Source organism: Oncorhynchus tshawytscha, linkage group LG05, assembly GCF_018296145.1.
Source record: "Oncorhynchus tshawytscha isolate Ot180627B linkage group LG05, Otsh_v2.0, whole genome shotgun sequence".
NCBI classification, from domain to species: Eukaryota; Metazoa; Chordata; class Actinopteri; order Salmoniformes; family Salmonidae; genus Oncorhynchus; species Oncorhynchus tshawytscha.
Genome location: NC_056433.1, coordinates 53,698,103 through 53,725,664, shown reverse-complemented (window position 1 = coordinate 53,725,664; position 27,562 = coordinate 53,698,103). Strand labels below are relative to the sequence as shown.

The 27,562-nt window shown below is 42.0% G+C and overlaps 1 protein-coding gene across 1 annotated transcript; it reads right to left on the bottom strand.

Moving 5' to 3' along the window:
• Window positions 1-5,855: 5,855 nt before the first annotated feature.
• LOC112250863 (repulsive guidance molecule A) lies at window positions 5,856-21,666 on the bottom strand. The gene is made up of 5 exons (XM_024421353.2): window positions 21,546-21,666; window positions 14,960-15,000; window positions 12,394-12,542; window positions 9,233-9,744; window positions 5,856-7,442 (listed from the first exon to the last, which is right to left on the bottom strand). Exons 2-5 carry the CDS (start codon window positions 14,995-14,997, stop codon window positions 6,744-6,746), a joined length of 1,398 nt encoding a protein of 465 aa, XP_024277121.1. The 5' UTR covers window positions 14,998-15,000; window positions 21,546-21,666; the 3' UTR covers window positions 5,856-6,743.
• Between the last annotated feature and the right edge of the window lie 5,896 nt (window positions 21,667-27,562).

The window sequence follows — 27,562 nt, the reverse complement described above, 5'->3', positions numbered from 1 at the left end:
GAAATTCCCCAGGGTAGCTGTCTAGGCCCCTTACTTTTCCAATCTTTACTAATGACATGCCACTGGCTTTGAGTAAAGCCAGTGTGTCTATGTATGTGGATGACTCAACACTATACATGTCCGCTACTACAGCGACTGAAATGACTACAACACTCAACAAGGAGCTGCAGTTAGTTTCAGAATGGGTGGCAAGGTCATGGTCAAAACATATTTATACAACAGTAGCTAAGATGGGGAGAAGTCTGTCCATAATAAAGTGCTGCTATTAACAAGGCCCATGGATGTACACAGAGCTAACATTAATAATATGCATATCATTCTCTCCTGGCTCAAAGTGAACTACTGGCACACAGCTCGGACACCCATGCATACCCCACAAGACATGCCATCAGAGGTCACTTCACAGTCCCCAAGTCCAGAACAGACTATGGGAGGCACGCAGTTCTAAATAGAGCCATGACTACATGGAACTCTATTCCAAATCAAGTAACTGATGCAAGCAGTAAAATTAGATTTAAAAAACAGATAAAATACACCTTATGGAACAGCAGGGACTGTGAAGCAACACAAACATAGGCACAGACACATGCATACGCACACAATAACATATGCACTCTCCATACACATGGATTTTTTTATGTTGTAGATATGTGGTAGTGGAGTAAGGGCCTTTGGGAATAGTATGTTCTTGAAATCTGTTTTGAATATATTGTAATGTTTTTGAAATTGTATTGCCTTAATTGTACTGGAACCCAGGAAGAGTAGCTGCTGCCTTGGCATAAACTAATGGGGATTCATAATAAATACAAATACAAATGATGGGGTATTGTGTGTAGGCCAGTGACAAAAAAAATCCAAATTAAAACAATTTTACATTCAGGCTGTAAGACAAAATGTGTAAAAAGGGGTGTGAATACTTTCTGAAGGCACTGTGGGTGTAAAACCAACAAGGACTCAATAGTTCATGCCTTCTGAGAGCGATATGAAATCTAAAAGTTATGGGCGGAATTAGAAAGTTGGCTGTTAGAAGTTTTACAGTGTAAGTTTACTTTTAATCTGTCTATATGCATATTTCAAGACATGGCAAATGAGGGTGCGATAAGATACCCAATGGGGTAGACCATACTTTCCTCGTCAATGGTTTTGAAAAGAACTCTACTTAAAAACTGGAAATGATCCTCCATCACTACAACAGCTGATGAATCAAAAGTGTTATTATTTTAATATTTAAAAGGTGTGGGCTATGAAGAATCAGAACAGTGCAATTTGAGGCCATATGGCATAGTGCTACAAGCACTGGAAAGTTCCAGGGGGTGAAGGGGGAGTGGGAGTGTGGTTGTGAGACATACTGTATGTGATGTGAGTTTTTGCGGTGGGAACAGGAAATACGTACAACAACAATATATATATTTTTTCAGGTAACTTGCACCTTCCCACCTGCCATACTCTATAGGGGATCAGCAAGGGTTCTTCTAAGATCCTCAAAGTTCTTCAAAGAACCTTAGGGTTCTTGGCATTGAAAATGCCCCCAAAACATTATTCCAAAAACCCTATAGGAAGTGGGGTTCATCGAGGAACCTCCTAGTTCTTAGAGGAACTTAACAGCCCAACTGAAAGATTTGGATTTGAAAGGACAGCAGGCACTTAACTGAAATATTTAGAGATTTCAGTTTAAGGTAAGGTTTGTCCCTTGTATAATCTAAACTGAAATTGTTTTATGATGATACCAACATCCTTTTCATATTTGTGCAAATCTTTCTAAAACGTAAAATTGACACAATTCACTGGATATCAATCAACAAAGAGGTAAGAATACATAGGCTATAAGAATATGTTGAAGGCTAGCTGTATTGGGTGCAGATGACTGTATTGGGTGCAGATGCTCACTTTTGTGTCTGTAGGTATACAGAGGAGGAGGCATACAAATGTATGTCAATAGGTATAGGTCAAGGTTGTTATGCAGATCACACTTACCATCCTCTTCCCTTATCTCGTCAATGAATATCCCATAGGCCTCTACATTATGGACAAGTTATGTGTATGACAACCATATTCAAAATAGTATTTTTTCTCTCACATTTACCACAAAAAAAAACACAGTTGTGTGCATGTTTTGATAATCATCTGTATAATTACTATTTTTGGGATTCACAGACTTCACCCTCCCTACACCTCTGATTTTAACAGGAAACCTGTTCGATCACCATGCACTGCAAAATCATTCTGGCTATGGATACGGACACATCTTCAAATAATATTTTTGCAGGAATCTCCTTGCGAATGATTTTGCCGAAGATTGTATCACCGCCGGGCTGGGCACTGCCAGTACTCAATTACAGTTGCTACTGTGGCTCTCTCCACTCAAGAACAATCTTTACTATATACTCTGGAACACATAGACTCTAACCTGTCTCTCTAACTCTCTCTCTCTCTCTCTCTCTCTCACACACACACACACACACACACACACACTGTGCAGTAATTAGAATCCACAGAGCAGCTTTAAGTGATACAGTCTTCTGTGTGCTCACCCCTCCTCTGCTTCTCTCCATCACTTTCTCTGTGTTGTCTGTTGCTGTCTCTCGTCTGCCCTCTTCTGTTGCTGTTTATGTTGCTGTCTCTTGTCTAAACTCCTTTCTCGTCCTGTCCTGGTTGTAAAAAGTGTAAAAGAAACAATTGTTTAAATAGTAATTTCACAGGTCTTTTTACCTCAGCTATTCTTTGGAAACTATGTTTAACTTTTTCACTGCCTGTATTTCACCTCTTAGAATTTGTGCAAATAAATACAACTAATTAGAATCTATAAAGCAGCTTGAAGTGCTACAGTCTGTGTGATCAACTCACCTCTGTTCTATCTCCATCTGCCCTCTTCTGTCACTTTCTGTCTTGTCTGTTGCTGTCTCAGGTTCTTGTTTCTTACTGTGTTCTTTGTCTATCCTTGTCTGTTATGGACTGTTATGTTTTTGTAGAGTCTCTCTCCATCATATCCTACTCTTCTGTTGTCTGTCTCTTTGTCTTCTCTCGAGTGTCTCTTTAGTTTTCCAATACAAAACGGTCAAGGGGATACTGGGGTAACTTAACTTGTTTTGGCCTGTATCAGGGTGACCTAAATCATTGTCTTCCCCTCCATTTGCCTCTGGCTGATGCTGTTCGAAATGCTCCACTGGTCTGCTGTTCTCATCTGTCCTTGGCTCATCTGAAAGGTATCAAGGTAGAGGTGCAACATGTCATTAATTTGTTTTAAAGGGTGAAGGCACGACCTGATTTGGCCTCCTTTTAGATTTGGTTAATTAAGAAATGCGAACAGCTATGATTGAATTCAAACGTGTGTTGGTTTCAAGGTGTGATTTGATGAGTGTGTTCGTAGGTGGAAAGAGTTAGCCAAATTATTTTCTCAATTAGCTTTAGCTGACTGGTGTGCAACCTGATTTTGGCTTTGGATAGGCTAGCCCCGGGATTAGTTAGGGACCGTCAATAAATTACACAATGTAAATTAGACAATATTTACATGCTGCACACCTTTTAGTTTTCTCATTAAATGCCTTCAGTATTTGTTTATACATTTCTACAATTTATAGTTGGTTTGAGGTTCTTATGTCATTGAAATTTGGAGCTATTGGAATATTTACATATTGTCCCATGTACATTGTGTAATTTATCAAATGGTCCCTAACTTACCCCATAGGGATATTTCCGCATAACAGCGCAACACAACTCCAAACATGACAGATAAGAAGCTACGTAGCCTGTAGGCTATATGAATATAAAGTGACATGAGCCCAAAAAAGATTACCTTTGGAATGGCATAAGTTATAAGAACTCTAAGGTTAATTTGATTTTGACAGTTCTACCAGCTAATGTGAGATTTTTAGATTACATAACATTCGAGGACACAATTTAATGGCCTATGTATTTTTCAATGTTTTGTCCACCTACAATCTAACCACAAAGTTGGCCATCTTTTCCCTTCTCTTCTAAGTTCAAGTTTGTTTATTCATCATATACACATGATAAACATGGAGTACACAGTGCAATGAAAGACTTGCAGGTTGACCTCTCGACACTGCAACATCAACCGAAAAAGTGTCAAATAAATAAAGAGAAATACAAATAAAAGCTCAATTAAATAATTTCACCAATTCCACAATAGCCAGTTTTTTTACAAATAGTTACATAACCTATATGGAAATAACACACTAGCCAAACATGTTTACCCGTAGAATGGAACAGGTTAGAGGACCTCTATGATTCTTTTTGTCAGTTCTACTTCCTCAACATTGCTAATGTTAAACAGGGTTAAAAATGCTTTAGTAAAGTTCAGCTTCCGTCCATCCTCAGCATTTTGCTGAGTCACATTGACATCTAACCGGTGCTGTAGGGGTGGGGTCAAGGGACGAGCGGTCCACTGTGTTGAGAAATCGCAACCAATCACAGCAGGCACCGCGTCACTCCAGGGACTTCTTGCAGTGCCTGCTACTGCCTAGTGTAGTATATTGTATTGTTAATGTTTTTCATTTACATTCGTCAGTAAAACATGTATTTGGTTATGGAAACTCAGATTGAAAGGTTTGGGGCTGGATCAAAAACATCCGGGGCTGAATCCCCTGGAGCCCAGGCCAAATGACGCCACTGGTTTTACGCTCACTTGGAGAACACCCTGTCCCTCTTCATATGTCAAAAATTATAAATGATTTGGCCTAGATCTTGGAAACATTTTGATTAGATTTTTTAGAAATACTAGTTACCCACTTGGCTGAATCTAAATTAATTCCAGAACAGTTAACATGGAGAACCCTGTTGAGTGGGCTAGATGGAAAGCCATCAATATCCCTGGCTTGTCAATCTGTGGAATAGGCTCCAGTGCGCAGCAGAAATTTGTTATCTTTTCTGTTGGCATGTAAATCCCTTCCACACGGTTCACGACACAAATGTTCCCATCGTGCAACACAATCAGAACACCTGCCTTTCTTAAATACATCATATCCTGGATGTTTCTAGAAAGTTTTCTATTTTACCCAAAACAGCAAAGTGGGCAGTCTGTCAATGACAAATGTATTTATATTTTTTTAAACAAAAGGTTTTTCCACTATCAATTAAAGGCTTTATTGGTTTCACTCATTTAAGACTTCCATGAAGTGCCTCCAGTCTTCACACCACTTGACTTTTTCCACATTGTTACAAAGTAGGATTAAAAATGAGTCTTTCTAGGTAAAGCCAAGAGCTTTCCACACCTGGTTTGTGCAACATTTGCCAGTTTTTTTCCAAATTCTGTCAAATGGTTGATTGCTTAACAGTGGAGGCTGCTGAGGGGAGGACGGCTCATAAATGGATGGAATGGAGTGGGATGAGCAAATAGAAACCAATCTTTGTATTTCATACCACACCAGACTCCAATCCAGCCATTATGAGCCATCCTCCCCTTAGCAGCCTCCACTGCAAGACAACCCTTCAGGTCTTGCCATAGATTTAAGTCAAACTCAGGAACAAGCATAGATTTGGCCTTGTGTTTTAGGTTAACAAGGGCTTGAATACTTGACACGTCAGCAATTAATTTGTAAAGATTAAAAACAATCCCCACTTTGACATCAAGATAGTGTGTAGGCCAGTGACAAAAACATTTTAACTTCAGGCTGTAACAAAATGTAAGGTCAAGGAGCGACAACATCTGAAGGCACTGTATGTAGAAAGTCACTGGCCTATGCTAAATATAAATTGCAGCCCTTTAGGAAGACTTAGTTTACCCAGAATTGACAGATCTACACTAGCAAATATTCTCCATGGTCCCACTCACATACTGAATCCTTGTGCTGTAGATGTCGACTCTTGAAAGCTTAATCAGAAATGACATACAAAGATGGTGTCCAACACTTTTTAATATGGAAAATTACAGATAAGGTAAAACGCATTAGTCCATTCAAAAATACCTAACTAATCACAACAAGTGTAAAACAATCTATACACAGGCAAATGTACACAATATAAAACATACACTCTTTCAATATATTATTATTATATAGAGATTGTTTCTTTACCTTTAAAAAAAACTGGAAGCCAAGCAGCTTGAAGAGGGAGTGTTTCACCAAACTGATAATGCGATCACACTTGGGTGGAGTGAAAAGTACTGAGAATATTACACCAAAACCCAAATACATTTGGATAGGTAGTATTTTCGTTTAGTTGTTGGATCATCCCATGTAAGAAACATTTTCCAGTAAATATGACAACATTGAGGAACTAAACTTGGAGCGTTAACCGTTAAGTGCCTAATGATACACATTCCAGAAGTCCCTGCACTATAGACTATTTACACGTAAGCCTGATGAGTTCTCTGATGATATGACACGATTGTGTGCATCTTGATTTATTCCCCAAAAATATGAAATTCACTAATATTTTTGATAAGATGCATTTACAGCCGGTGCACAGAACCACGTTACGATGAATTTCCCATTTAAGCATCCTGTAACTGTCTTAATCCAATTTACAAGTGTGAAAATAGAGAGTGCATTACGCACTTAACCACCGATCCCACCTGATTGCGTGCATTCAGGCTCAGACTCAATTAAGTGGTAGAAGCTGGCAGCCAACGTGTCTGGGGGGAAACAAGAAGCACTGGTATCCTTTGAGGGATCAATCCTACAAAATGGTTTAGTGACAGGAAAAGAACTACAACATTCACAAATGCAAAAAAACTCCTTCAAGCTGGCATCACTTCCACTTTGTTTGCGTGTTGTATTCGCTCTTTACAAAAGCAGTAGAACCAGGAGCAGGAGTGTGACCAGACTGGGGGTGGCTGTGGCCAACGTGTGTAGCCCCCCTCTGTTTTGTTGAACATGAGGAGTCCTGGGAGAGTTTTGCTTCAGTTTGCTGGGAGGAAGGGCCTTCAGATCCTCCAGAGCCCCATAGGCTGCCATGGAGAACTCAGGGTCCCCTGTGGTGAGCAGGTCAAACACACATGACTGGAAGTATATGTCCTCCACTTGCAGGGTCTCCCTGCACTTGGCTGTGGCACGCTCCACTGTGTAGATCTGATGTGGGGGCAGTAGGGGCCCCAGCGCCGGGTTAGACCCGGAGCCCGGGAGGTGGGGGTGAAGGGGCTGGCGCCCCAGCGTGTGCTCCTTGATGAGCTCGTTGCGAGGGCACCCGTGCAGACAAAGCTGCAGCCCACTGTTCTCCTCAGAAAAGTCAAGGGTGTCCTCTGGCATGCGGATGGCGAAGGTAAGGTAGCGCCCCACTCGGCGCACTATGATGGACGTCCCAATGTAGCGGGCCTGGATCGTCACCAGGCGGCCCCCGGAGCCAACCTTTTCTACGATCCACAAACTGCCCCCCTCCCCGCCACTCCGAGAGCCGTCCTGGAAGGCAGAGGGAAGGTCCTCGGTGGTAGCCTGGTACACCTTCTGCTCTGTACAGCCGTGGTACGACTTGAAGATCACTGTTATCTGGAAGAGAACAATGAAGAGACAAAAGGCAAGACAAAGGCAAGTCAATTAATGATTACATTGAAATCAAAATCTTACTCTGTAGTTTTGTTTGGTGGACAACTTTTAGTACATAGAACTATAATAACTATGCTGATGGTAAAAGCTGTTGAGGCATTATCCTGCATACACCCTGATTACTAACAACGAAGCAGCAGATTCCATCAGAGGCCTTCAACGGGTGTAGTACCATTTTGAGCCACAGTGTGTCAGCAGGACCTTAACTTTTTATGACATGAAAGGTTAATTTTAAAGTTTGAAAACAAACTCTAGTCTTTCTCTTAGAAAAGGTGTAACAGCTTTTGTGTAATCTGATGGAAGGAATGCACCGTGAGCAGAAATATTCATTATACTTATTTTCCAGTAAATATGGATTAGAAAGCATCAGCAACACATTGGTGAGGTCTTGGACCACTAACTTATAATAACCAAATCCAAAGAAACAACTAGGCCAACTAATGAGTGTTCCCACATTAATCTATGCAATCTAAATAAATACTGTAAATGTCATAAACCATGGCACATGTAAGAGTATGGAGCCATACAAGAGTGATGGATCAAAACAAACCCAGCTGTCTGATCATCCCAGAAAATCAGAAATACCATCCACCACAACTGCCACTGTGCCAGAGCTCTGACACGACTCTGGAGTTGAGTCTGGATTTTTGGTACTACGCAAACATTTTCACGGCTTTGTCAAAGAGCTGGCTATGGTTCACTTCACAGTTAAGGGGATACTGTATTTGATGAAGGATTTTCCTTTCTTTACTGACAGTTGCCCCAATTCAAGCGGACGGTGGGGGCATGCGGTATTGGCATTGCATTCCCTCCACCCATATGAACAAAAAATTATAATTTGAAATAGTTTGCTCTGAAATCTGTTCTCCCTTTAGTAGTGTTTGGTTTACTTCGAACTCATACGCAATCTAGCATAGGTTATTTACAAAAGCTCTTGAGGTTCAGCAAACTGATCTGAAAGAAACTGTCAGACCAGTCATTATCACTTTTATCAAATCTAGCCTGTCTAGATGATTTGGCCTAGGTCTATTGAGCTTCTCAGAGGTCTAGGTAGTACAAGACCCAATCCTTTGTGTATTTGCTTGTAATCTACATGAGCTGAAAAATTCACTAATGAATACAGATTATTTGAGCAAATGTGACATGGTAAGCGAGTCTAAATTTAGCCCTACTTTAGTGTCTACCAAGTGTTGTATTCATCCAGTGCATATCTACAAATGTAGTAAGACAAGCTCCAAGTGTGGCTTTCAATATGAAGAACCAGGTTTAAATGTCGACTTGAGGATAAAATGTTATTATGATAAACCAAACAAAATCAGTAGAATATATATATATATTTTTTTAATCAAATTATTTTTCAAATGATTCCATATGTCAAGAAAAATCTGTTCATTATTTGACTACAGTGGAGAACTTTATTTTTTTAAATCCAATTGTGGGAGAGGGAACTGTTGGGGCAAGCGTTAATCACTACCACATGACTGACCACCCATGTGTTAAAGGTAGAGCGCTCAAGCATGTCTGTGATCCAACACCACTAAGTAGCCCTTCTCCCCTGGTGTCTGGAAAAGGAGAGGTAAAGTCACTGGAGACAGAACCTAACTTGAGATACACGTGTCAGTCTCCTTTCAAATGTAATGTATGACATACAGTTCAGGTACCTTTGTTATGATTGGGGCCCTGTGTTTTACTGACAGCAAAACCACCATACATGAACCCATGACTTGGCCTACCTTGCTGGTGGCGGTGGCGCTGGAGCCCAGGACAACAGGTACGTTGGTCACCTGCACCGACAGGTAACGGTTATCGATAAGAGGCCACGCCCCCTCCACCTTGCAGGTCTGGAACTCGTCGCGGAACGTCCGCAGGTGTGGGTCCCCGAATAATCCACAGTGGGCATACTTCTTTCCCTGGCCGGCAGGGCCCGAGGCCAGCACACGGCTCTCGTAATCGCACAGCTCGGACACAACTGGCCTGGAGGTGCTAGGGGCCCTGGCCGAGGAGGTGGGCCCGTCGCTGGAGCAGTTGTGCTGGGTGAAGAGCTCTTTGATACGGAACACAGCCGAGTGGTAGACAAGGTCACCCCTGCAGCTGCGCGCTGTGCGGCGGGTACACAGGGCGTAGGCACGCAAGGCAATGCAGTAGTCCACATCGGACAGAGAGTCTTCCTGGAGACCACTAGAGGGAGAGGTAGAGGCCACGTACTCCGCATTGCAGCGCTGGATCCGGCACTGTTGGCAGTGTGCTGTAGGGGGTTGGAAACAGGGGACAGGTGTTACATGTTTATCATTGCCAACAACAGGTGAACAGAAACATGTGAGGAAAGTCATTTAGATAATGAACCATTGTGTACACCGAAGCAGAAACTAGTTAAATGGTGGTGTATACGAATGTGTTTGTCTGAACTCTTCCTATGAAAAATTGAGGCAAAAACTGCTTAACACTACTCTAAAAGACCATAAAATAGGTTTCCAATAGAAATCACAGTAATTGGGCAAGTCTATTCACTGCTTAATAACTGTTATAATTAATTTTCTGAGTTAACACATCAGCTGTACAACCCAGCTACTTGCAGCAGGACAGTTAAACTAGTCCACATAGAGTTCACATTTGAAAAAATTGCCACTTAAACCCCAAATGCGCCAGCCCACAGGGACATGGTACCATACCCCGTCTAAGAACAAAATCAGTCAAAACTTAATAGCCCCCACAACTAACTGCCACAAAAATAACAGTGCTTCACTGCTGGAGGAAGCCAATCTATCTGGTTTGCTAAAAGGTGATGAATGTGGTTTGGATTTTGCTTGGCCAATAGGAGGCGCAATAAAGGTGCACATGCCCACTGTATATGAGGTTGACTTCAGACCCAAGAGGAACTGCACAAAGAGCAGTGCTTGTTCAGCAACCAACTAACAGCTGGTCGAAGCAAGGATGTAAGACCCAGTCAGGATCGTATAAATTCAGCACTTCCTGTGTTAAGTTATTACTCAGCACTGTGTATCTGGCAGTAAATATGTTTTGGGGGTAACAAGGAGACTATTTATTCCGATGTTTCACGTTTGAGAAGCCCATAGGCTTATCTTGAGGTGACAGGTGCATTGCATGACATTCATTTATTGCCTCACCTGTGCACGTGTCACACACATTACATCCACTTTAATACTACAGCCTCAAGACTAAAAACGGAACTATGAACAATAATCATATTCACATTGACAGAAGATCAGATAATTAACACTAGGCCTCCAGACTGTTAACACCAAAAGGCATGATGAGCTTACAATAACACAAATTGTGTCATTTTTATTTATTTTCCCAGACAGTGGGGAAAGATAACTGGTTGCAAAACTGTGTGAAAACATTTTCAAGTGACTAATGCCCTACATGGGTCTCGGCAACTGTTCATCAAAAGTGAGATGTCGTGTGAGAGGTCATTTTAGAAGCATTTTACATCCCGCTTCTAAATTCCACCAATGATCCATGTGTTTGGAGGGAGGTCACCAAACTCTGCTTAGAATGTTGTCCATCAGGCAATCACAGCGCAATCAACAACCATGTCCATCTCTAAAGGCTTTATGGTCAGACCTTGACAAGACGCAATGTGAGAACTTTGTGCGGAAATGGGAAAGGATTAAGAGAATAGGACGAATTTGCATAGGGGAAAATATATTTCAATAGGCGCGTGAGAACAGTTTTAATAGAAACAAAATAAGAGGGTGGCTTTAGAATGTAAACAAGGCAAGCATGGCATATCCAGTATTATAACGATGATCTTACGCATCCTGCTATGTACATGAATACACCAACCAAAATGCACAATAACCATGTCATAGCAGTCTACAACATTAAGGGGAAGAATTTAAAACTCAACTAATACTAACAATACTAATTTATAGGATACTGTGTTGCAATGCAATTCCATTTATTTGAATTTATAGCGTACAACTTTATCTGAAGCTCATCTAAGGATCTACGGTGAAAATTGTCAAAACACTACAACATATCACGAAACGATTGGAACAAAAACACATTCGTCTCAAATCCCCATGTATTTATCTGTAACAACTCTTGTGGCTTAAACTTGTAACGTTAACTGGGCATTGCGTAATTTTTCAAATACCTTCGAAAGTTATTCAAACTAACAAATCACCACACTTACACAATGTGTCGTGGTCGCTCATGCATACAAAGCTCGGGCCGAAGCTTTTTAAAGTTACGATGGACACGTTCAGAGGCCGAAAAGTCTGACCAATGCATTGTAATAACAAATTAAGCGTGAACTTAAAGACACCGTCGACTAAAACTAACCACGGCGTTAACAGCTAACTTACATGTTAAAACGTGTTAGCCATGTGTCGCTACTTTACAAACATTTTCGAATAACACATTTGCAAATGCGACGTCAAAGGGCTAGCAAGCTAAATGCTAATGTGCTTAATTAGCCAACTTCTACAAGTAACGTGAAACTATTTTAGACTTCGTGTGTGAATACATCATTAGGTCTATAGCTAGTTTCGACCGTGAAAAAAAAAACTGTTCGGGATATAATGCATTGAACTAGATACTTTGAGCAAACGGTTAGCAAACTTAGATCGTGTAGTTTAGCTAGCCGCTAACTGCCCGTTTTAGGCACGCAGCAAGCTAGCTCGCTGATTACCGACTTAACTTATAGTACAAACAGTGATTTGTTACAACTCCGAATTAACAGCAATATACAGGGTAAACAAAATACAGTCCCATGTTTCAGTTCATAACTATTCCCGAAAGCGTAAGTGTTTTTGTGAACTAGTCTCGCACCATTAACACAGCCAAGAAAGTCTTCCATCAATCATTCTGGGTGCGGGAAAAATGTTTTGCATGCACACAGGAGAACATACATAATATGTTGCCTTACCTGGTCGGAGCAGCAGCGAAAGTAAAACCATCGTAAAAGTAATACAGTTCCAAAGCTGCCGCTTAGCCAAGTTTTGAGGTCCGCTTCTCCCCATGCCAATCCATTCAGTTAGAATGGAGTTCTTCGACTGCTGCTCATCGACGCTGTAGCTGCGTGAAATTAGACAAACATTCGTATTCTTTCCCCTGCGCTGTCATTCAAAAAGGGCCCAGTCTTCAGGGCGGCTCTACGTGGGAGGGGTCTAACATAGTAGACGGGGCTCAGATGTGGTTGTTGGCCAATGAAATACTAATTATTCGTTGACCACTTTATATTTACATAATGCGGTTTATGGCAATCATGGGATATTGGGACTAAGCCAATGGAAAGTGTTTCTAAAGACAATGGATTCGTTTCGAAATGATCATTGTAGTAGTTGGTAGCCAGTTATAAGAAGTATTCGGCCAGGATAGGGCTGATGACAATTAATTTTTCTCACATCTAATTACACTTAAAACTAAAACATGATGTTTGCAGCCTACATGATTTATCTGAAAGAAATAGTAAACCTCTTTCAGGAGAGAGTTCGAGATAGAAGTTGTAGCTCTGTCCACATAGCTCCCTCTCTGCACTATAAAGCATTCAGCTGTGGCAGTTGTCCTGTTTGATCTCCCTGAGTCTCAACATAGCTGGAGAGCAAATGGCCCAATGCAAACAACCCTGTTGTTTCTCTCTGCTTCACTTAAATCATTACATTACTTTCTGAAGAAAATGCTCACCCAGGAGAACAATGGTGTCATAACACCTAGCATGAATAACAAAGTTAGGCATTATGTGGTAGTAAATTACCCTAGGTTTGAATAACATATTTGTGGCATATGAACAGCATGAGGGAGTGAGCACGCCGTTTGTCGCTTTGCTATTAAGTTGAAAAATTGTTGGGGAGGCAGGTCATACATGCTCAGTGGTGACCTACAATCATGTATGCATCAGTGGAGTCTCATTGTAATGGCTGGAATGGAGTCAATGGAATGGTATCAACCAAAAGGAAACCACAGGATTGATGCCATTCCATTGACTCCATTCCAGCCATTATTATGAGCCGTCCTCCCCTCAGCAGCCTCCTCTGGTATGCATACATATGGGTTTACATATGTTACCCTGGATGTTGTTCATACCTGAGGTCACTAAGCATTGCCAGAGATGGTATATCTGGTCAATGTGTAGCATTCCCCCCTAGTATTATATCTCCATAAAGATGGGCAGCTTATTAATTGAACACTCACAATACAGGAGAGACATTCTCCATGAATTATTTTCTCTCAGCTAACTGCTGCTATTATTTTTTCCATTACATTTTCAGTTAGCAACTTGTATGTTACTCTTTCTCTTTTTGTGGCCAACTTTCCATCCCTGGCCTTGAACGACACTCGTCTTTCATTTGCACAGCTGCAAAGCAGGTCCATCTGCATGGAGCAGAATCATTGGGTTTTGCTCCATGGCCACCACTGTGTTTCTGTGGTTCTCATGTCATGTAAATGTAGGGTTTTTAATGGACAACTAATTAGCCAATCAAATATTGGTGTAAAGAAGATCAACAATCATACTCAGCATAATTCTGTAATTGGATTTAAAACGGAATTTACTCAGACAAATTGAACATTCTGTGCGCCGGGCTGCATACCTCTTTTTACTTTATTAGAAGTAACTGAATTATTATACTGCTCAATTTGAGTGGAGGCTGCTGAGGGGAGGACTGCTCATAATAATGGCTGGAACGGAGCGAATGAAATGGCATCAAACACATGGGGCATCAAACACATGGAAACCATGTGTTTAATGTATTTGATACCATTTCACTAGCTCTGCTCCAGCCATTTCCACGAGCCCATCCTCCCCAATTAAGATGCCACCAACCTCCTGTGCTCAATTAATACACTTGCCCTCCACCCCTTCCCCGATACACATGTAAATATTGGACTATAAATTGTGCCTGTATTATACTTATGCTAAAATGTTTATTCTATTCTACTGCCATTTATGTTTTACTATTTCCTATTGTTGTTGCACTGACAAAAAGGAACCTGCAAGTAAGAATTTCATTGGACGATGTATACCAAGCGTATCCCAAAAACGTCTAACTTGAAACTTGAACCCAGACAGGTATTGGATCACTGGGTTCTCTATACACATGCTGGCTCCTCTGGCCCACAAAATGGTGTGATTCAGGTACTCTGACAGTCTTGTGAAAGGTCCTCATAGTCCTTGTTGATGTGGGGTCGATATATATATTGGAGGGGGAAATGAAGACAGCTCAACCTAAGTGGAACGTTTGGATTGTTCTGTTCTGTCAGAAGGGCCTCCTCCACCACAGTTGATACACTGTGCCAAGTCTGTCCCGCGAGGGTCAACGTACTGTGTTTGTTCAGCTAATTTTGGGCCTGATCTGTTTCATGGCTGTTCTCTACTACGGACACATTTCAAACTCCCTGCTGCACGGGTTTGCAGATAGTCATTAGGACTCTTAGACATGAGACCGTAGCAAGGCATGTGCATATTCCTAACAAAGTTTCAGGATGTCTCTCACCTCTCAAAATGCTCATCTTCAAGATCTGTAGACAACATTTTCTGCAAGAAAAAAAATAAATTAGTTATTGTGATTGAAGGCAAATACAATTATTTTTGAATATGTATTTATGAAAAAGTCAATTGGGGCACTTTGTGATTTGCGTCTTTAAAGAGAAACCAATACAACATGCTTAGTGCTACCTTTTTCACTTGTTTATATTTTCTCTATAGCCTACTTCAGTAACTGAATCCAAACAATAACTCCAAGACGTCAGTTGTAAATGATAACACTTCTCCAGGTTTGTCCTGAATTGTGGACTGACCCTCTCAAAATAAATGTAGACTCTTTGTCCATTGAAGAATTTATATGACTTTCACTAGGGATAGCACAATTACCGTATAACCATGTAACCCATGTTATGAATGAAGACCCTCATGAAAATAAAATAACCGTCATGACCGTTATGATTTTTTTTGTAGAACAAACAGCTGACTGAAGACGGGACTGCCGTCCATTCGCATGGCTAAGTCCATTTTTGCATTAACATGGACTCTTTACTCCTTGTTGAAACAAGCAGGGTGTTGTAGCAAACAAGTCTTCGGTTGCCCTAGACAATGCCCCCCTCCCTGCAGCAGCACACATAGAAATAGAATGAATAGAACGGACTTGGAACCTATAGCCATGGCAATTTGACTGGTAAACTCATGGGTATACTCGCAATGGCTGCCTAGTATTGTGACATGTGTAGAGTGTTCATTCGAATGATGTTAACTGATGTGGCTACATAGAGATCCTATTAAATTACTGGAGGGACAATGTCATAAACCCTCAAAGTTCCAGAATGGGTGGAAAATGGCAGCCATATTGGTCAGGGATAAGTCTAATTGGAATGAATGGCAGTAGAGGCATAATCCTGATTTAACTTATGCAGGAAAATAAAATGAAGTTGTGATATATCATAAATTGTGTAATAGAATTATTGTCAACGTAAAATATGATCATATACTGTAATTATAAATATTGTTTATACAGGCACAGCCAGAAGAGGACTGGCCCCCCTCAGAACCTGGTACCTCTTTAGGTTTCTTCCTAGGTTCCTGCCTTTTTAGGGAGTTTTTCCTAGCCACCGTGCTTCTACATCTGCATCGCTTGCTCTTTGGGGTTTTATTCTAGGTTTCTGTATAAGCACTTTGTGACAGCTGTTGATGTAAAAAGGGCTTTATAAATACATTTGATTGATGGATTGATGTCCATTCTAGTATTCTAATTCTTAATTATATGTGTTGCTCATGCAATGGAATGTATTTTATGTAATGTCAGTTGAGTTGATTCAACAAATCACAGCACATATTGATGGTTGTGACTAGATGAAATACAGCTACGCCCCGAAGTGACTTTTCGTAGCAGGTTAGGAGAGCATTTTAGCTAACCTTAACCCTAAATTATCCTAACCTGCTACTGTACGTTAATTCTCCTAACTTGTTGCGTAGGTTCTCCTGACCTGCTACGAAAAAGTCACTTCCTGTCGTAGCTGTATACCACCTAGTCAAAACCCATATTGATGGGTACACTTCCTGCTTTTACTTCCTGCTTTGCTCCTATGGGTACACTCACAATGGCCACCAGTCCACCCATTATGCCATCATTAACTTGAACGCGGATGCCTGTTCTATTCATTCTATTTCTACGACAGCACATGCAGTCAGGAGCGGAAGAGAAGAAACATTTTGACATGTTTTTGCTATTTGAACGTTTTAACAGTGACCGCGGTAATTTGGCCGACCAATAACCGGCATCCAAAATTCCATGACCGTTACAGCCCTAATTTGTGAATCATTCAAACATAGCTCAGTGAAGCAAACAGCTAATCCATCCAGATGGATGGACCAGATGAATTCTTCACATGAAAGAGACCCCCTATAGATGGTCCGTAGAGCTTGATAGGCAGAGAAAGAGCTCTTTCTTCCCCCTTTCCTTCTGAGCATATTGCATTGCATGACCCAGCAAATATGCATATTCTGCCTCTTAAAGCCAGTACATTTCTCCCGACACTGGATCACTTGTTCTAATACAATAGAAAAATGAGGTCAGTCTGGTAAAATTAGCCATCCGCCTCACGGCAGGTCTGAATGCCAGGCCAGTGAGAAGGAACAGCTGGGCTCCATTTGTGAGTTGGAGAAACAAGAGAAATAAAGAGAAAGGGATCAGAGGCATTTTGGCAAGAAGCAAAGATAGGGATTGGAAGAGTGATAATATATAGTAAAAAAAGGAGTAAGGAGAGAGTAACTGACGAAAACATGGGGTTTGATGAGAATGAGTAGTATGAGTAAGGACACTGGAATTAAAGAAGAGGGAAAGGGTTTTGAGAGTCAGACAGTGAGAGAAAGATCCCCAGGAATCTGGCAATTGTAGCGTAAAAGAGAAGAAGAGAGTGAAACGAGAAGGTGGGGGAGTGTGCAGGAGCAGGAGAGAGGGGGAAGAAAATGAGAGGGGATTGGGTTTCCTCTGACTGTGTGTCTGGGCAGCGCCACATGTTCCTCATTAAGGTCCTCACACTGCGGGACCAGCTCCACACCGTGGTGCTTGTTTTTGTTACTAGGTCCATTGCGCTGTGGTCTGGATGAAACCAGAAAACTGGGCCAGTGCTCTCCTGAAAACCTTTACAAACTAGTACACACCTCTTGTTTAGAGCAATCCTTATCTAAAACTTTATGATTCAAAACAACATGGGTTTGTTTCACACTAACTTTGTCCACTGAAATTGTCCCCAGATTTTTTGGGATAGAATCTGATAACAAAATCTAGAGAAATGCTTACTCTCTGATACACCTGTAATATGAGGGGTAAGATTTAGGCCATAGGATACGCAGGTAACCGCACTGTATATTTCTATCAAATCACATATTTTGCCTAGTGGCACGAGCTGTTGAGTGTGGCCGCGTGAAGGAAAAATGTGACGATTTGCACAATCGTCCTAAAATCTCATAAGAAATTAGATGGTATTTTTTGTCTTACAGTAACATTATATTATGCTATTATATTTGGTTCCGTTATGTACAATACTATCATAACGTGATCTTGCAGACTTGTTTTATCAGCTTGGGTTGAACGTTATTAAACAAGCACCATTCACCAGAGTAGCCTGTTTTCTATGAGTAGATTAGAGGCTTGCGCAAGTAGAGAATACCGCACATGCGCAGAAGCTTTGGGACCTTTAGCCCATGGGATAAGGGGTCTAGAAAAGTTGGATCTGCAGCCACTCCATAAGTCTAAAGTGGAAAGTGCTCAAATGTTCTTTTAAAGGGCTCTTGTATAAGGTAAGTGGCCTAGTTAGTACCTTATGACTGTGAGTCTCTGAGTGAGCAGCAGTAGGGAGAGCATGGCTTCATGATGCAGGGCAGGCCACTCACAGCGAGGGGACTGTTATCTGTAGGTAGATAAGACATCCAGCAGTGTGAGTGTGTACAGGGCTGTCCTGATAGCATCTCCTCTCGAGGATCCCACTTACGAGCCCTGATTGATACCTGACAGAGCACAGAGGGGGATCCTCACAGTGTTTTTCTAGCTGCTTGCAGCCCTCTCCATAGCAGGCCATGCGTGCATCTGTTTACAGTGTTTTGGCAATGTGTGTGCCTGAGTCAACATAAGCTGTTATCAAGGAGCTGTATATCTACTTTCAGAGGCTATGCTTTTTGAACACGTTGTGTGGTCACTGGTTTTCAACAGAAAATTATTTAGTTATAGGACTGCTTGAAGATTTTGTCCCCAGAATATTCAGATTAATTTATTTGTGGGTCATGTGAAGGCGGTTATGTCATGAGAGAGGGCACTAATTGCATATCTCCTATCTGAAAAAAATACGTTTGCACTTTGCATTGACTAACTGTTGATCCAGACAGTAGATAAAACATATTGATATTATCTTGACTAGGGGCCTACAATGAAAACGTTGTATATAATGAAATACAGTTATCTATGAACCCTAAATCTAATCCTAAACTAAAATGTAAATCATTTCACCGAAGTGTCCCTGTTCTCAATTCTGTTATTCTCTTGCAATAATTCTCTCCCCCTTTCCAACAGAACAAATGTAGTTGACATAGCGTCAAGCTCAGTGCCTTTCAATAGATAGTCAACTGACAGGTAACCATAGATTTTAGGTCAGCGGGTGATGAGGGATGATGGAGCAAATACATGCAGAGCAGAATACAGAGGGACCTCTGATCCTTCCCCGAAGGGAGAGAGTGCAGCATGGCCTGGCCGACCACAGTAAAGGGGGGATCTCACCTTTGACCCTGACACTACCTGTGTATCTGCAGTGCAGGTGAGTCAGGAGCCAGTAAGCTTTGGGGCCCCTGAGGTGGGAGGTATGTGTGGGAGGATTAGCAAAGGTGTGTGTAACATGCAGACAGATCAGCACTGAAGCTTCCCTAATCTTTCAACTGTCATCTAACCACAAAGTACCTTGCCTGCCCTGCACTCCCTTTCATTAGGTATTGCAACAAATATATATTTGCAAGGACTGTGAAATAGATAGTGATGAAGCAAGAAACATTTCTTGTGTTGAAAAACAGACTTTATAACACAACCACAAATAGCACTTTCAGTACTTTATTGATAATGCCATTATGCCATATGCAGGTCGCAAGCTGATTTGCTTTCCATTGCCTTGTTAGAACATGCTTGGGCTTTCCACTTCCCACCTCTCCTGACACCCCTCCTCATCTGGACTCCTAGGGCAGGCTGAATAGTAGAGACAGATAGCCAATTGCTTTGCTTTGTAATGACACTCTTTCCGCCAGGAAATGATGGACAGTCCGCTCTAAAAGGCTTCACCAGTGAATAAAACGATAATGACCGTGATCCATACCACACTTTTCTTCGATGTTACGAGCTTTGATTTGATTTATTAGGATCCCCTTTAGACGATGCCAATGGCGACAGATAGTCTTACTGGGGTCCGACATATAATGGGAAAAAAAGACTTCCCAATTTACATACATTCTTTCGGATTGGATATACAGTATGCTGCCTTGTTTATGGGTTACCTGAACTAGTAAAGGTACATTTAATCCAAAATATATACACATTGTTGAATATTTCCAAGAATCGACTCTAGCGCATGATTGTGTTCTATCATTGAACCTTCAAACCGCAGACCTCTCCAACTCCGGAGTTGAGTGTTTCCTACATTAACAGGTAAGGGAGGTGGAAAGAGGGATGTGGGTTGTGTGTGTTAGTCCATTTGTCTAAGAAGGCAAGTTCTCCCTCAGCCCGGAGAGAGAGAGTTATAGCCTCCCGCATCTGCCCCATGCTGTCACCAAAGACCCAAGGTTTCCTCTTCTGCTTTCCTTTTTTACTACCGCTCTCTTTTTTCTTCTCCTGCAGAAACTGTAAACATTTGACTGAGTGCAATGATACTTATCCATGACCTATCCACATATGGGTAAGCGTTAAGCAAACATGAAGGTTAAGACAATAGGGGAAAAATGTTCCTCTCCATTGCCCATCTCCATATATATTTTCCTTTTTGCCAAACTCCTAACAACAAGGTATGCATAGGTCTACAATTAACATTAGCATACATTTAAAACCACATTTCACTGCACCTTTGGCCATAAAACAGATTTTTGTTTTGTTTTTTGTAACCACAATACTTTTTGGCCTCAGTGTCTAACAATTCAGCTGACATTTGTGACAGTTCAAGTAAGTTGCTCCATATTCTACAAACCATGTGGGGCCAATATGTATTTATTTTTATTGGAGTTTCGAGTTTTCTACCCTTCAGTCCTAATGCAATGTGCTCTATTCTATGCCTGAAGTGACATGGCATGAACTCAAAATGCGTCACTGTGTGACTCTGCCCAGCCTATCAATCTGATAGTCTTTCAGAACTGGTCTATCTGACATGAGTAAAGGCTATTCTCCCACCCTTAGCTCACACAAACAACAGTCCAAGACCAGGAATAGATGGAGAGGCAGATGGTAACTCATGAGACTAGTGTATAAATTTAGTTTACTAATCCTTATTCACCAAGGTTTACCTCTGGAGGCATGTAAAGAATGCTTCTGTGTGGGGCAAGGAACCCAAAACTGGGAGTCTTGGGGAAACATTCCCACCGATCAGGGCTGCTTGACTGAATACAATACTGAGGATACAGGATCCGGGTATCGTGTAAAGAATTCAGTGTTCACTGCTTGGAAATGGATATTACTGTCGTTTTCTTGGCTTCTAACAGATGTTTCTTATATTCGCTATAAAGAGACATCATAGTCACCCCTAAGCAGTCGCGTTCCTTTCTCGCAGAGAGGTAGTACATGTATTTTGTCAACACATATTGTCATCAGCTACTGGTATAGCCAGAGGGGCAGAAGGACTCGAATGGACATAGGAGGATTGATGCTTTTAGTTATATTTTACTGTTCAGTACTGGCAGGAATGAATTAAGATACAAAATTGCCAAATATTGACCCTGACCAGAATTACATTTTCACAGTGTATGTCATGAACAACAGTTTGCGTTTAGTATTTTCTTTTCAGTACAGCATCTGACAGTGATTGATTGGTTGGAAAGCAATGTCAGAGGGAAAAAATGTCACTTACCTTGGATTTCTATGTGTGCGTTGTTGTATGCTGTATGGGCAGTTGGACCAGGCAGAGACAGTTAAACCTCGTTCCCCTGCAACCTCAACTGGTGGACTAAGTGCTGTTCTGCTATACAGGGGGAGATAGCTGGGAATTAAAGCATATGACAACAGCTGTCCGTTAAAAGAATCGGCACTTTGATTAGTAGTGATCAATGTTCTTTAATTCCTACATATCTGGGTAGGGCATTTCTAAAAGAAAAAAAAAGAAGAATAGAATAGAATGGAAAAAAGATTCAAACACATTCACATGCATGCACACAAACATGCACAAACACACACACACAGACACGTACTGTACACACCCACACACACACTCACACTCATAGACATTCATTGGCTTGACAACATGTGTCGCCTTTGGACGGCATCCCATATTCTCCAAAGGCCTGCGGGGCAGACAGACAGACAGACGCAATGGTGTAGACGGCCATGCACTAGTGTTAACAGAGCATGTGGACCGCTGTACAAAGTGAATGAGAGCTCTATGTGTTGTCATGTTCTATCCACATCTCTCTCTCTCACCTCCAACCCCCAACTTCTACAATCACACACTGATTTGCAGCACCTAGTCTTAGATCCATACTATCATGTCATACAATTCATTTATTAAATTAAGGAAAATATCTTTCTTGACAAATATGAAGGGTAAAGTGAGCTCCACAGCTTAATTTCTGTCATTTTTACCCTGCAGACATAGTTTGCTGAAACTCCAGCATCAAAACACCTTCAAAGGAAAAGCCTTCTTATCCAATTCTTTTATGTGGTTCAGCCTCAGACTGCAAGCACATGAACGGCGTTCCCCGACAAGATTGATCATGTGCTGGGGCCCCATAAAATGTGTTTGGTTATCAGTTGGTTCTTGCAAATAGGCCGAAGTGATGTGAGTGTGATCAACCTTGCCAGGATGTCTGTGCGTGGTAGCTCCAGGATAGGGCTGTGCTACGGCTGATTTATGAGATCTAGAGCAGCCAGAAAGCCTCAGGCAGAGGGAGAGGGGGACAGAGAGAGAGAGCGAATGGGAGAGAGAGAGAGAGGCCTCAATCTGACTAACATTCTACAGGAAATCTATGCTGACTGTGCCACCAAGGCAGTCGCCCCAGCCTGTAAATTCCATGAAGCCAAGCAACCAAACACTATGGAATATCTGAAAAAACGAATGTGTTCCATTCAGTTTGTTGCATTGCTCTGAATTAGTTTGGGTTGTTGGACATGTGTGTAGATTTTGGAATTGTGCTTTTTAGTTTGGTAGCATGCTTACAGTACGTTCTGTACTCACAGTGTAGTACAGAACATGCATCTATTCAAACTCCCTTGAAGCCGATATGAATGTCCAGTAAAAGGGTACCTAATCCAGCATGCATTTTTCAAACTTGGGAAATTGTGAAAGGCCTCACAGGCCTCGTTTGCTTCATCCTCATAGTTTTTTTTCTTCCTGTTTCTAGCAAATCTTTTCAGTTGGGCAGCTGTTCAAAGACAGCTGCTTTGGTCATTCAGTCAATGTTGTGTTTCAGTTGATCCATTGCTAGTTCTACAAGTAATCCCCTGTCATGCCTCTTTTCTCTTTTCACACACACCCATTCTGGTACTAGCATGCACACAAACACACACACACGCACACGCACACGCACTCACACGCACACGCGCGCACACACACACACACACACACACACACACACACACACACACACACACACACACACACAAACACACGCACACACACACATGCACACACACACAAACACAAACACACGCGCACACACACGCACTCACACACACACACACACACACACACACACACACACACACACACACACACACACACACACACACATTAAGACATGCACCCACTCGTAAACGGCGCCATCAACAAAATAGTGCAAGAGACCAATGATAGTGTGATAGTATGGTGATACATGGCATGCATTTTTTCCAAAGACAAAGAGGCTAAATTGCGGCAACATGGCACCATTGAATTTGAAGCATTATTAGAGCCAGAGCCTATGAGGAGCCATCTAATCTCTTGGCCTTACTGGTCTATGAATGTTTTCCATGTCTGCCATGGTGGAGGTATGTGACCACACAAAGCCCCGCTGGCGACAGAGTGGCATGCGAGAGGGTTGAAATGAGCAGGGACCATGCCAATGTGTGTGTGCCGCCCTCCTGTCACATGCACTCACACATTGTTGTACATACTTACACACATACACACATCTATACAGAAACACAAACACGCACCATGCCTCCAGTTGTCCCTTGCTCTCATTAAACATAGCAGGTGTCAGGCGGGCTCTGATAGACTGCTGGTGGGGGTCAGCTAGCTTAGCCTTAAGAACAGCATTGCTATTGTCTCTAATGTATGTGGAGTACTGGAGTGGGATTGGAGAATTGAATGGATTATACCCTGGCCATGCAATTTCACTCATATGAAGTGGCAATATATAACACATTCTTATTTGGTTTGAATTGCAGTTTGCTGCTTGTAGCCCTTTAAAGGATTGCCCTTGTATTCATTATATATTTCAGACATTCCTAGACAAAAACACATAAATCTTCCTTTCATAAACCTCCCAGTCCTGCTCTCTGTAATTCCGTGTCATCACCCAACGTGGTGTCCAAATTGGCATGTGCATCAGACGCCATGTGGAGAAGGAGAGAGCAGCGGCCTTGGTTCTAAACATCATCCTCTTTCAGCAGGGGCTTCAACAAATCAAAAACATCCCCTGGCTGTCAGGACTTATTCTAGGTAATGTAAATGAGAGCCAGGGGAGCAGTGAGAGGAGAGAGGAGAGAGTATTCCTGGTGCCACTCACTCACACCCTGGGAGAATCAAAGACCTGGGACTGAGCTGTTTCTGTCAGGACAAGGCTGTTGCTCTGAAGTATGGTAGCCAGATCAGGTCCTGTTTTAGCCCACGCTGCTCTGTTGTCATGTTTATTTTTTGACCAGACAACAACAGAGGAGATGGCTGTACATCCAGGCACTTTGGATAAAGTCTGTTTTAAGTGCACCACTGTTTTCCAGTCCCCATTCCTGCATGCTCTGGTTTAGTGCACACTGCCAGAACAGTCCCAAGCCGTTAGTCAGGAGGAGTGGATTGTGCAACACGGTCCATGTACATCTGGGAGATACAGTAACAGTCATTCTCAATGAAGAAGTAAGGACATCCCTGTCTGTCTGTTTTCCATACTGCTTTGAAAATTGTATTTTAGTAGCACAGGGCCCTCTGTGATTTATTTTCTTCTGCCCTCTGTCTCCTGGCGTCTTCTTTTTGGCAGCCCAGGGCACTTTGTCAGTGTTAAGCATAAATTGTCCCTAACCTAAAAGATGGGCCACGTTGCAGGCCTATTTATAATGGATCTGGTACAGCCTATATATTTTAATGGACATATTTTTCTCCAACTGTAAACTCACTCCTTAAGTCTGTGGAGTATTTCTGTGTAGCGAGTACAGGGAGTGAGTGTTTTTAATAAAGAAACAAACCATTACACACGACACACAAACAACGCACCGACATGAAACAGAGTCAATGACACCTGGGGAAGGAACCAAAGGGAGTGACATATATAGGGCAGGTAATCACAGAGGTGATGGAGTCCAGGTGAGTCTGATGACACGCAGGTGCGTGTAACGATGGTGACAGGTGTGCTCCATAACGAGCAGCCTGGTGACCTAGAGACCGGAGAGGGAGCACACGGGACATTCTGTTACTGCAGCTCCCAGTCTGGGCCGGGGTTAATAGACAGGAAGAGTATGACAGATGGACCGGTGTATTTTTCTTCTTCTTTTCCTGGACTCTTCTACTTAATGGCGGTGATTGCAGGGATAAAGGGACCATCATCTCTCTGGCCCCCCTCGACCCTGGCTCTTCCTGTCCACCACATGTGCTCTGTGCTCATTTCTCAGACAGGGAATACAGAGAGGAGCTGCCAATCACCAAGATAAATGAGCTCCAGGTTTGCTATGATGACTTTGGTCTAGGCCTCTCCCCTCTCCTCCATCTCTCCCTGGGCCCTCAGAGGTGGCCTACTCTGCCATACAACCACTGTCCACATAGTTGAAAGCAGTGAAAAATTCAAGATTATTTCTTGTCATATATGCAACGTATTTAATTTATTGTGAATGTTTAGAGTGGAGAGTGGCTAGCACTGAGAATAACAACACGAATAAACTATTTCATCAATAAGTAAATGTCTACTATTTATTTGTGTTTTTGAGAGTTGTTTCAAACACCAACCCCTGGTACCACTCTGTATGATAACACATGTTTACAATCTGGGGAGTGAGATTATGTACAATTGCAAACCTTTTCCAGCTCCACCAAATCCTCATCCAGACTGGGGCATTACACACTAATAGCAGTCTGCTAGAAGCACTGCGTAATTGCCTGGGCTCATGTGCTCTGGAAAGCCAGGGCAGGGGCCAGCGGCATCAAAGACCCACTGATCACTCCTCTGCCTCTCTCCTCCAAAGGGGAACCGGGGGGAAGAAACAAATACACGTGGACAAACACACAAGGGGAAGTGAAAACTGAAGCAGATGTGATAGTAGAGGATGGACAAGACTGGCCAAATGGATTCCCTATCCCTGGCTCCACCTGTTAATATTTAAAAACAATGGGAAAGAACCAATGGTTGGGTCGAAAAAATTAACAAAAACAAAAAGTAATGTTGCGGTGACATCATGGATTATTAAGCTGGGGGTGGGGCTATTAAGAGGCCAGCAGTAACCCCTGGCCTGGCAGTAAGCAGGGCAGGAAACTGTGGCAGAGGCAATTTGAGAAGCTGAGACCTCAGCGTCTGCAGCTGTGCTTTCAGTTTTCCTGCCTCCAACAGCTCAGCGACATGTGACGCTCCCAACTATTCACCTATGACCTCTCTCCCCATATACCTACAGAGAAAAGAGGTGAAAGAAGATGGGAAAGGAGAGCTGGACAACAACTTCTGCTCAATGCATTTACTCCATCAGTCACGTGCTGTGTAGCTGAAGACTGAAAATACATCCAGCAGTTTTACAAAATAGGTCAATGGGTTTGACAACTTCTTGAATTGTTGTATTAGTTTACTCTGACGTTTTCTGATTTGTTTTCCAAAGACTTAATTACACTTTGGGGAATACCAGTAACGAAAGCTGAGAAACCATACAGTATACACTACCATTCAAAAGTTTGGTGTCATTTAGAAATGTCCTTCTTTTCCATGAAAACATACATGAAATGAGAAATAAAGTCAAGACGTTGACAAGGTTATAAATAATGATTTTTAATTGAAATAATATTTGTGTCTTTCAAACTTTGCTTTTGCCAAAGAATCCTCCATTTGCAGCAATTCCAGCCTTGCTGACCTTTGGCATTCTAGTTGTCAATTTGTTGAGGTAATCTGAAGAGATTTCACCCTATGCTTCCTGAAGCACCTCCCACAAGTTGGATTGGCTTGATGGGCACTTCTTGCGTACCATACGGTCAAGCTGCTCCCACAACAGCTCAATAGGGTTGAGATCCGGTGACTGCTGGCCACACCATTATAGACAGAATATCAGCTGACTGCTTCTTCTCTAAATAGTTCTTGCATAGTTTGGAGCTGTGCTTTGGGTCATTGTCCTGTTGTATGAGGAAATTGTCTCCAATTCAGCACTGTCCACAGTGTATGGCATGGCATTGCAAAATGGAGTGATAGCCTTCCTTCTTCAAGATCCCTTTTACCCTGTACAAATCTCACACTTTACCACCAAAGAACCCCCAGACATCACATTGCCTCCACCATGATTGACAGATGGTGTCATCACTCCTCCAGCATCTTTACATTTTTTCTGTGTCTCACGAATGTTCTTCTTTGTGATCCAAACACAGCAAACTTAGATTCGTATGTCCATAACACCTTTTTCCAATCTTCCTCTGTCCAGTGTCTGTGTTCTTTTAACCATCTTAATATTTTATTTTTATTGGCCAGTCTGAGATATGGCTTTTTCTTTGCAACT